The sequence below is a fragment of the Canis lupus genome, chromosome 7, assembly GCF_003254725.2.
Source record: "Canis lupus dingo isolate Sandy chromosome 7, ASM325472v2, whole genome shotgun sequence".
Taxonomy (NCBI): Eukaryota; Metazoa; Chordata; class Mammalia; order Carnivora; family Canidae; genus Canis; species Canis lupus.
Window position 1 is genome coordinate 13,258,330 of NC_064249.1, and position 12,350 is coordinate 13,270,679.

At 33.6% G+C, this 12,350-nt stretch overlaps 1 protein-coding gene across 6 annotated transcripts in view; it reads left to right on the forward strand.

Annotated features, from left to right (window-relative positions):
- The window catches only part of CEP350 (centrosomal protein 350), a 153,819-nt gene that overhangs the window by 60,059 nt on the left and 81,410 nt on the right, over positions 1–12,350 (forward strand). For all 6 annotated transcript variants that reach the window (XM_025429941.3, XM_025429944.3, XM_049112109.1 and 3 more), the window contains exons 13-16: positions 690–828; positions 2,326–2,498; positions 9,376–9,562; positions 11,879–12,099. In XM_025429941.3, the coding sequence (XP_025285726.1) occupies positions 690–828; positions 2,326–2,498; positions 9,376–9,562; positions 11,879–12,099 (720 nt within the window). The remainder of the gene's footprint in view (positions 1–689; positions 829–2,325; positions 2,499–9,375; positions 9,563–11,878; positions 12,100–12,350) is intronic.

Sequence of the window (12,350 nt, forward strand, 5' to 3'; positions counted from 1 at the left end):
TTTATTTCCATTCTACATAGTGAACAACTTACTTGATAAATGAGTTGATTTCATCTGTTCATCATATGCTGAACTGGATATCACATTGCATTTTCCTAGATTTCATATTTAGCTACTGGTTATGATCTTGTGCAGACCTCTGTATGCCATTGATCTTTTATTAACATTAATTTATTCCTGTAGGTGGTAATTTTGAAGGTTTATTTTTTTTTATGAAAGCGAGGTGCTTTTAAATCAACATTCTCATTTTTTTTTTGGCAAGAGAATTGTGTTTTTTCTTAAATCCTATTAGATTTTCATTAAAATTTTACCGTTATATTGAAATACTTACATTGAAATGGTATGTGTTCTAGGATTTGCTTCAAAATAGTCTCAGAGGAGAGTGAGAAATGGGGAGAATAGGAAGTTTAGTTGAGACTAGATTGGTCATATATCGATAATTGTTAAATTGGGGGGTGATGGATACGTTAGTTTCACTATGCCATTTTCTCTACTTTCTTGTATGTTTGAAAATTTCCCTAATTAAAAGTTATAAATATATTGTTAGTTATAAAGATGGATTGGAAAGAAACACTAATAAAGCGAACTAAAATGTTTCTCAATCCATGTTGTTAATCCATATGTCATGGAATGCTTTGTTTGTAGTTTGTTTTTGTTTTAAAGCACATTTCAATGACTACTTTTAACAGGGTTTGAAAGAGGAACCTCAGCATCACGGCCTTTAAATGCCATCACAACACCTCTAAGCAGTGTTTCATATGAAGATGATTTTGTCTCCTCTCCAGGGAGTGGGACTTTGACAGAAAGAAAATCAGCTCTCGAACCTAAGTAAGAATATGTTGGTAATATGGGATAAAATCCACAGAGAAAATTTTACAATGAGAACTGTGATGTGATTATGAGTCAATTTTGTTGGTTTAAAGATACATGTAGAGGCTTCATAGCACAGAGCTTATTAAGAACATGGGCTCTGGATCCAGACTGTCTGGGTTTAAATCCTGGCTCTCCTGATATTAGTTGTTCGTCTTTGGGCATATTACTTAACTCCCTGTACTTCAGTTTCCTTCTGTGTAAAATGGGGAAAATAACTGTACTGCTTCATAGAGTGTTGTAAATATTCAGTGAAATACAAACTACACTTAGAACAGGGCTCGGCACACAATAAGCACAATATACATTGTTAAGTTGATCTGTGAATCCCTAGTAGAGGATGGTATTGGGAAACTCTTTCATGGTATAACTAATATAAGTTAAAGATTAATTAAGTAATGATTTTTTGTGATAGAATTGAGGAAGGATGACCAGATAGATCATTAACTGCATGATGCTAGTAAATAAGTACATTGTTTTTTTTTTTCTAATTGGGAGCATATCTAAGCATTTGCAAGGAAGGCTTTGATAAAGAACAATATTACAATATTAATATTTATTAGACACAAGGTGCAAGGAACTGAGAGGACTGAGGGGGCTTTGCTTGTATTAACTCATTCTTTTTTAATTAATTAATTAATTTTATTTAGTTTTATATTAACTCATTCTTAAAATAGCCTGATATGATAAGTATTTTTGTACTGTTACTGCTTGAGGGAGGAAACTGAAGCATCCAGGTTATGTTGCTTGTACAAAGCCATACAGTAGGTGAATCAGATTTTGCCAGAGAGAATTTCCTCCCTAAATTTTGTTACCATATAAAATAATCTGTAATTACTCATATTCAATATAATTTTCTTCACAAATTACAAATTTTAATCCACATAAAATTATTAGGTGATCTTTTGAAAATTCTATCTTGTTAGACCTATGAAAATAAGAACTATTAAAATTAAAGTAGGCAAAGTATTATAGTTTTAAATTTTGAACTCTAAAGAAAAGATTAAATTTTTAAATCAAAACTTACAAAGATTTAATTGTGATGATATTTAATAATATCACCAATAAGGATAATTTATTGCATTTTATTTCTAGGTTGAAGAACATATTATCAGGAGGAAAATAATTATATTAAATGATGAATTTCAATAGAAATTGAGGCCACATTTTCCAGTATCCAACATTATATTTTTTCTTTTATGTGTCTGAATTATCCATTTTTACTGGTTTTGCTTCAGTAGACAACTCCCTTAAAATTTTCTTAGTAATAAATTGAGCCAAAGGGAACAATCCAAGCTTATGGTAGTAAGAAAACAAAAAAAGAAAGTGGAAGGCATCTTCGATTATAGTTATATTCTCCTTGTGATTAAATAGATTTAAAAATATCCATAGTTTTAGCTATATCTTAAGACTTTTTATTTCATTCTCTAACCACTATTGCTTGTTCTTTGACAGTATCAGTGGTAGCAATTTGGGCATTCAGGAGGATCATTCTAGCAGGAAGTCTGCCTATGATCTGTCCTCTGTGGAAGTTACCTCCCAGCATTCATCAGGGGCCCAGTCTGCTACATCATCTCGTTCATCTACTTCTTCTAAAGGGAAGAAAGGAAAAAAAGAAAAGATAGAATGTAAGTGGAATTCTACGTGATGACTTTTTCTCTTACCATTTTGTGGTAGTAATCTAAAGTTACAATTTGATTTCATAAGATGTTAGATGAATTTCTTTATAAAATGTAATTAGTTTTCATGTTTATTAATCATTGCAACATTACCATTTGCTATATAACATTATAAATCATTTGCTTAATACAGAATGAATACATTTGCAATGATAAGAAATTAAGGATTATAGATAAACAATTATAAAAGAAGTGTAAGTCCCCATTAATCCCTCTGCTCAGAGATAACTACTGTTAATAAAAATGTTAACATTTTTGGTGCCTATTTTTCCAGTGTATACATAAAACCATGCACACACACCTCTTTATTTAAAAAATAGAAATGAAATCATTTAGTTTTGCAACTGCTTTTTGAAAAGCTGTAAAGTATATCCTGTACATCTTGAGTATAATTAAAAATACTTAAATTTTCTTGTCTGTAAAAGAAAGATATCAATAAATTATATCAGTAGATGCTTCATATGATAATTTTTGATGCATATGTGAAATTAACATATAATATATACATCCCCGTATGTGGCCACAGTAGGTGTCCTTTGGCACTGAAAGTGTTTTTGAGTGATTGAGGAGAACAACTATCATTTCCTTCAGTTCTACTTGTGGGTATAATTTGCACTGTAAGCCTAGAGGTAAGAAGATACAGTAATTAGGCAAAGCCTCTTAGACTCACTGGATGGCTGCTAGGGAATGATTTTGCTCCCCAAATTTTTTTTTCTAATTGTAAAAATTGCTGATTGACTTAAAAACAAACCAGAGGGAGAGAAGTCAGTAAAAAATAGAAAACTATTTAAAAATTAAAATTGCCTATAATCCCTCTACCTGAAGATAACCAATGCTAATGTTTTTTTTAAACTTTGTTTTAACAATTTTGGTGAAATAGACATAACATAGACTTAACATCTTAACCATTTTCAAGTGTACAGTTCAGTGCTGTTTTTTTTCTTTTTTTTTTTTTTTCAGTTCAGTGCTGTTAAAAAACATTCACACTGTTGTGCAACCATGCCATCCATCTCCAGAACCTTTTCATCATCCCATACTGAAACTCTGTATCCATTAAACAATAATTCTTCCTTCCTGCCATTCCCCAGCCCCTGCAAACTATTGTTCTACCTTGAGTCTGTGAATTTGACTACTCTAGGTACTTCACATAGTGGCATCATATATTTGTCTTTTTAGTGTTTGGCTTAGTAGCATAATGTTTTCAAGTTTCATCTGTATGGTAGCACGCATGAGAATGTCCGTCCTTTTTGAGGCTGGATAATATTCATACCAGCATATGTATACCACATTTCATTTATCCATTTATCATTTGATGGGCATTTTGGTTATTTCCACCTTTTGGCTATTGTGAATAATAGCCAAACATTTGGTATACAAATAACTGTTTGAGTCCCTGCTTTTTTGTATATATACTCAGGTATGCATTTGTTGAATCAGATGGTATATCTGTGTTTAACTTGTTGAGGAACTGCCATATTGTTTCCTTTGGTAACTGTGACATTTTACATTAACACCAGTAATGCACAAGGGCTCCAGCTTCTTCATATCCACATCCATGCCAACGCTTGTTTTCTTTTTCTATTTTTTTTATAAGTAATAGATATTCTGATGGGTATGAAATGTTAAGATTTTTAGTAAGAATTCTTCCACATAATTTGTAGGTATATGTAAATAGGAAATGTTACATGTAAGGGACCACGATTTTTTAATGTTCTTTTGTTCTGTCAATGTGTTACAGATATCTTTGTCAGTAAATATGGATCACCCTTGTAATGACTATCTAGTGTTTTATTATTTTAACATATTGTAGTTTGTTTAGCAAATTGCTGGACGTTTAGGTCACTCTGTTTTTTTCTGTTATGAACACTGCTATATTGAATATCCTTATAAATGTGTCTTTATACATTAATCTAGTTCTTTCCTTTAAGGTAAAATTCTAGAAGTGACATAATGGAGCAAAGAGTATGTTTAGAATTTGGATACATTTTGCTAAATAGCCCCTCAGAAAGCTAATGCCACTTGATACACCCAGTAGAGAATGGTAGGAGAAATTATTGCTTAATCATTAACCTAGTATAACTCTATTCCAGATTGTTCCGCAACTTTTTGGTGGGAACATTAGACATCATTTTACTAGCACTTCCTAATGTCTGCCTTTTCTTATAAATACTGTTTCAGTTGGATAAGCTGTTTCATAAGTGTTCTGAGTATAAAAGAGCTCCATGGTTCCATAAATTTGGGAAATGCTTTTAGAGTGAAACAAGCTTCTTTTGTACAAGATTAAGCAACACTTTTAATATGCTAACATGCATTATTTATTTTAGGATAAAGATGAGGCTGCAGTTTGAAGTATTTTCTAAATTTATTTGACCACAGAATCATTTCTTCCATTGGCATGTTAATACATTTGAATACAACTGAACATATTTTGGGAAATGCTGAACTTAGTTCTTTTATTTTGCAATTGTTTTGCTTTGTTTTATTAGTATCTCACCTATTTATTGGAAAAGCCTGGATTATGACTTCTGACTCCCAAATCCAGTTTACCTTCTACTATAATATACTGTATAACTTAAAATATTATATATTGAATATAGGAGTATAAGCAATATGATTCAATACAGGTTTTTAAAAATGATTATTTAAAACATAATTAGATAGGGCAGCCCGGGTGGCTCAGTGATTTAGTGCTGCCTTGAGCCCAGGGCGTGATCCTGGAGTCCTGGGATCCAGTCCCATGTCGGACTCCCTGCATGGAGCCTGCTTCTCCCTCTGCCTGTGTCTCTGCTTCTCTCTCTCTCTTTCTCTTACTCTCTCTCTGTGTCTCTCATAAATAAATGGATAAAATCTTTAAAAAAATAAAAATAAAAAAATAAAACATTATTAGATAAAGTATAGGTAGTATTTTGTGGCTTTCCATTTCTCTGATCCCCTCTCGCAGTGCCTTTAAAAACCTCTATGTAAAAAAAAAAAAAAAAAAAAAAAAAAAACCTCTATGTATTGTACTCAATACAGTGTTATCTAAAACTTAGTTTCTCCTTTATCCCCAAGTTCTAAAACTAGTGTAATTTTGGTTGTATATGCTCCATCTGGTGGTGACAAATAGTGTCTGCTTGCTCTGTACAGAAACTTCTCAATGTGATTGAAAGTAGTTGGTAGATTAAAGTGGCAAGCAGAAGAAAAAAAAAATTTTATCTTAATTTATAACCTATAAATATACTTTCAATTGCCAAATGAAAAGTAGGGGAGAATGTTTTCTTTGTGTATGGGTCTCTTGGCTGGAGTTTACTTTGTTCTGGCGTAGACCTTTGTATTGTCTACAATTTCTATTTCTTTGAAATCAAGAACAATTTTTAAGTTGTGTATTTATTTTTAAAGACTAATGTTAAATGTGTAGAGAAATGCATTTTTATTATGAAAAAAATAGAGATAGCCAGTATTAACCACTTGCTTTTAGTCTAGGGATTATAAATAGATTTTAGATTATAGAGTCCATTCAAACTGATTGATAATCCTTTAGATTATTTGTATGTTCCCTGCTCCTCCCCATCGTGGTAATGCAGTCAGTATATCTAATTCATGATACACATCTTTACATAGCTTCCTAGGATGAATTACTATGAATGAGGTGAAATTTCTGTGGCAAGGGGATCAAAAATTATTTTTATGCATATTTTAAGTTGTTTTACAGGAAGACTATATCAGTTTGCACTCCCATGAAAACAATGTATGAGTATCTTTTTCTGTGTGTACTGAATAACACTCAAGGCTTTATTATTTTAAAAATATTTGCTAATCTAGTAATGAAAAATGGTGTATCTTATTTGAGGTGGTTTTCATTTCTTTGTTTATATTTTTCATATGCTATGTTTTCATTTTGCCTTTTTTAAACTAAAGTTTTTAAAAGTTTTATTTATTTATTTATTTGACAGAGTATATAAGCAGGGGAAGTGGGAGAGGAAGAAGGACACCTCACTGAGCAGGGAGCCTAACACGGGACTCAGTCCCAGGACTCTAGGATACTGACCCAAGCCGAAGGCAGACACGCAACCGACTGAGCCACCCAGGCACACACCCCCTCCCCGCTTTTTAAACTTAAAAAAAAAAAATAAACTAAATTTTAATGAAAAGTTGTTCTCCTATTACTATCACTACAGCAAAGTATAGTGTAGAATACTTATTTGTTAATTTTTTTTAATTTTTTATTTATTTATGATAGTTACAGAGAGAGAGAGAGGCAGAGACACAGGCAGAGAGAGGGAGAAGCAGGCTCCATGCACCGGGAGCCTGACGTGGGACTCCATCCCGGGTCTCCGGGATCACGCCCTGGGCCAAAGGCAGGCGCCAAACCGCTGCACCACCCAGGGATCCCGTTAATTTATTTTTTATGTGGTAAAATATACCTAACATAAAATTTGCCATCTTAAATATTATTTTCTGTATTTCATTTTCTGCTTTTTAAAGTTTTTTTTTTTTTTTAAGATTTTATTTATTTATTCATGAGAGACACACACGCAGAGAGGCAGAGACACAGGCAGAGGGAGAAGCAGGCTCCATGCACAGAGCCCGATGTGGGACTCGATCCTGGGACTCCGGGATCATGCCGTGGGCCGAAGGCAGGCGTTAAACCACTGAGCCACCCAGGGATTCCCGCCTTTTTAAAGTTTTTAATCCAAAATGTGTTCATTGGGCTAGTATCCCACTCATCTTGATTCAAGGTGCTTTTATTGCTGCTCCTGTCTGAAGGAGCATCCTTTTGTAATTCTTGCTTTTCCTCCTGTAGACTGGCAGAGGACAGTAGAGCAGCCAATACACAAAACTACCATTTTGCTAAGTGTACAGTTTGGTGGTATGAAGTTCATTCATGTGCAGCTGTCACCATTGTCCATCTCCAGAACTCTTTCCTCATCCCAAGCTGAAACTTCATTCCTCTTAGATAATAACTCTCATTTTCCTCTCCCCCTTGCCTTTGGTAATAAGTGTCTACTTTGTATCCCTATGAATTTGCCTACTCTAGGGACTTCATATAAGTGTATGATCATATAATTCAGTCCTTTTGTGATTGGCTTATTTTAGCTTAATGTGCTTTAAGATTCATCCATGTTGTAATGTGTGTCAGAGTGTCCTTCCTTTTGGATGTCTGGGTGGCTCAGTCAGTTAAGCATTGGACTCTTGATTTCAGCTCCAGTTGAGATCCTCAGGGTCGTGAGATGGAGCTCAGCTACAGGCTCCATGCTCAGCACTTCAGCTTGGGAGTCTCTCCTTCTGCCCCTCCCTCCCTCACATCTCACATACACTCTCTCTTACAAAAAATAAAAAGAATGTTCTTCCTTTTTAAGACTGAATAATATATCATTGTATGTAAATACCACATTTTGTTTATTCATTTTTTTATTGAAGGATACTTGGGTTGCTTCCATCTTTTGGCCACTGTGAATAATGCTGCTATGAACATGGGTGTACAGCATAATTGTTTCCTTTTTCATTTTTTTTAATCTTTAATCATATATCTACATTAGAAAACTTTTTGCTGCCATTTGCTGCCATTTCATATGCAGTTCTTTTTTCTGCTTTTTTTAATGTAACAAATATATTCCCATGTTGCTGTTGAAACATACCATCAGGATAGAGTCATGAGGGCTGTGTTTATGTTTTATTTCTCCTCTGTGACCATGTATCCTCTAGCAAGTTATGTGGCTTCATAGATTTCTAGTTACCCCATCAGTAAATTGAGCATATGGTATTCAATTCATAAGATTTAAGAGCAATAAGATAATATATGTGGAGTGTATTTTTAAATACAAAGTGTTAGTTAATGTTCAGGTTACTATTAACTATGTAATTTAGACAACTCTTCAGTTGTTGAGATTTAGGTAATTTTTTACATTATAAAATCATACACTGGGGGCACCATGGCTCAGCTGGTTAAATATCTGCCTTCTGCTTAGGTCATGATTCCGGGGTCCTGAGATCAAGCCCTGCATTGGGCTTCCTGCAGAGAAGGAGCCTACATCTCCCTCTCCTGCCTGCTGCTCCCCCTGCTTGTACTCTCTTTCATTCTGTCAAATAAATAAAATATTTTTTAAAAATAAAATTATATATTGAATATCATGCATAATTTTTATTTATTTCAATAATCTTTTTAGGATACTCCTAGAAGTAAGATTATTCTGAGTCAGAGAATATGAGCAGTTTAATGAATCTGGCAACATAGTGCTTATCATAAAGTTTTTCAAAATGATTCTGTAGTTCATTTGGCATTTGATACTGGTTTTCTCCCAGCTCTTGATTTTATCCTTAAAAATCTTCTTTTTGGCTACTTTTTCATAGGAATAGAATAGTACTTCATTCTTAACATGCTTGTCTTTTTTTTACCATATGATTTAAGAACAATTTATTTTTAAAATTAAAATATGTATTTATTTTTTTTTAAAGATTTTATGTATTTATTCATGAGAGACACAGAGAGAGGTAAAGACCTAGCAGAGGGAGAGGCAGGGTCCCTGCTGAGCCAGGAGCTTGATTAGGGAGTTGATCCCAGGACCTGGGATCACGACCTGAGCCAATGGCAGATGCTCAGCCACTGAGCCACCTAGGTGCCCCAAGAATAATTTATTTTTTAACAGCAAATGGGGGGATGTTAATGGAAGAAAGTTTATTCTCCTTAAATGGAAACAGAAGGATTTGCTACTTTATTTTACATATGAAAAATAACTTTAAAAAATCTGATCTGTACATTTTATTACTTTATTGAAATATAAGTATCAATGATTTTTCAGTAGCCTTTGACATTGGGAATCAGCTTTATAAGAGATTTTCTTTATAGGGCTGGATTCACTCACTGGAAATGTTCAGAACTCACTTCTTGATGAGGAGAAAGTACATTCTGGCTCAGAACGTGGCTCTCATCAAGGAAAGAAATCTGGGACCAGTAGCAAACTTTCTGTTAAAGATTATGAGCAGACCCTTGACAGTGATAGCATTTTGGAGGATCTTTCTGGGCATTCTGTGAGGTAAAGTAATATATGTTTTATAACTGTAATTCATATTTAATTAAAATTATAATATCATTGGTGTTCAGGGAATCAATTCAATAAATTGCTGTATTTTCTGAAGAGATTTTGTAGTTTTGCTCATAGTTTGGGTCTTCATATTTAAAATATAGTTGTCTCTCGCCTAAACTATTACAGCCTCTCTCAGGAATACTCTGCCTCTAGCACAAGCCACCTCTCTATTCTAAATGCCATTGCCACTGTTGTTATCTTGAATCAGTCCTTTGACCAAGCATTGTTCTCCTTAGGGTACCTTGGGAGTTAAGAACTCTGTAAATGAACTCCCAAGAATGTAACTTTATTTGCAGTGTTTTCACTAGGTGCTCACAGACTATCTCATTTCCTTTCTCTATACATTTCTTCTTACCTGTGTTCATCCCCTCTTACAGTACAACTACTTAGCATCCTTTTGTCTCATTATTTCTTCCTGTGAATGTTTCTCTCCTGCTCAACTTATTTGATGACTCAAATAGATTTTGAAATCTCACTCTCTTATTTTGATTGCAGATAGCTTGCATACTTTGTTTCCTTGTTTTTAATAATACAGTATACACTGAGCCTGTTGCTTCTGTGATTATCCACATGGCTTTTATCTGTTGCACTTGTTTTGTCCTTCTGGAAATTTAAGCTCTGAGAAGACATGGATTTATTTTTTTTCTTTTGAAGCTGCTTGCTTTTTCTAGTGCAGTGTCACATACAGATAATCATTTTTAATGCTTTCAAATCTTACATCGTTAATACCATCATTGCTATATTTAAAATTGAAGTTTAATTTGTCAATGATTTTGGAATTCAGAGAATTTTACCTTTCTTTAGAGATATTCTGATGATTTATTTAACAAAATCTACAAAGTTAAACATTTCTAAAACAGAATCCATAGCCAAATAAGTTTGATAAATGCTCCTTTCTATAGAATAGACACCCCCTGCCCCCCCTTTGATTTGAGGTTTTGATGAAGAGGTGCTCAGATTTAAAAAAATTATTTAACCCTTTTTTTTGTTTGCTTATTTGGCTGTCGTCACTTTCTTTACCTCTCTGTCCTTTGGAAAATTGATTAACATTGTTGGAAGCTTAGTTTTGGAAATGCTAGTCTAGGTCAGTCTTCCTTGCAGAGCAGATACAAATATAGCTTGTAAAAACCGCAAGGTAAGATTCAGGCATGGTACTTGGTTTTGATATTGTGTTGGAATTCTTTCTTGGAGATCTATTAAGAGACAGAAGTAATAAAATTCTTTTTGTATTCCATAAATGAAGTTGTCAGACTATTAGAAAATAGTATTTCTCTAAACCACCAATAGTAAATTAAAGGTCACTGTAAACAAGTGAGAGCCTCTCAAGACTGCTTTTATTCAAATATTTATATACTGGCTTTAAGAGAAATAAATGTCTTCTTTTGAAAACTATTTCCTGGTTTTACTGGAGCTAAAAATAAGCTTGTTTTACTATGTCAGAAATATGTTAACGTGCTAACATGCTTTATGGAGTATCTTTAAGTAATTTATTCAGTAAATAAATGTTTAGTGCATGGTAACATCCTTTTGTTCTGAGAAACAGTAACTTTAATGAGCCTAATTTCTCAGAAGGGCTAGACATGTGCTTTGTATTGAAATAAATACCATTAGAATTATTCCAGTCAGACTGCTTTTGAGAGGTTACTTCCCTAGTTCGAGAAAGAACTCTAACATTAAAAAGTAGATGGAAACAAATGAGTTCATACAAATGAGTACTGAGAGGTGATTAGTAGGAAAAAACAATTTTTTGCTGTGACTCTTTGGGTTAGGAGGAATAACAAAAGAGTGTTTTTTGTCATTTCTTAATTTTTAATACAAAATGATACTTTATTCTCTTTCAGAGATATATTTTAAGATTTTTTTTATGTGATAGGCTTGACCTTACCTTTTATATGTGGCTGTAGTTTTATTGCTATATGAGGTCTATGTAACTTAGGTTTTGCCTTATACTGTAATAAGTGATTCGTTATATATGTACATTTTAGAAGAAGGAGTTAAATGCCAATTTAATTGAGACTCCTTTTCTATTTCATAATTTTGGTCAGGGTTTCTGCCTAGCTCATTCACCACTGTAAATCTAGCAATGAGAGAGGGACATACTCATTCATTCATTCAGGATGGCGACTATGTTGAATAATTAAATGCCTGAATCACAGCCTTGTAAAATGTCAGTGAAGAATGTAATGCATGCTGTTCTTATGAGTTGTTTAGCTGGCTCTTGTAGTAGTTTTCCTTTCTCTAATGTCTTTGAAACAAAACTTCTAGTGTCTCATCAGACAAGGGAAGATCTCAGAAAACTCCAACTTCTCCCCTGTCTCCAAGTTCCCAGAAATTGTCGCAGTTTGACCCTCCAGGAACTTCATTAGAAAGATCTAAATCCTCGGTAATAATGCCTCCATCTATAACAGGATTTAAGCCTAATGCACCTTTTACTGATATGAACCTTGCTGCCAGTCGAACAACTACAGAGATGGCCTCAACACCAGGCAAGTAGATCCATACAATTGTAATTTAAGATACTACTTTTGTTCCTTAAATCCCCTTTCTTTTAGTCAAATTGTAGGGAAATGTTATCCATCAAGTGAATGTGATTACTTTTTGAAGTATTAAAGATTTTGTAGGAAAGGAAATACTGAAAAGCCTGACAGGTTCAACAGTGGTGATTTTTCCTGTTTAGCCAGCATGAGTCAAAACACACCTGAAAAATATATACTGTGCTAATAATAAGTCACTGTCT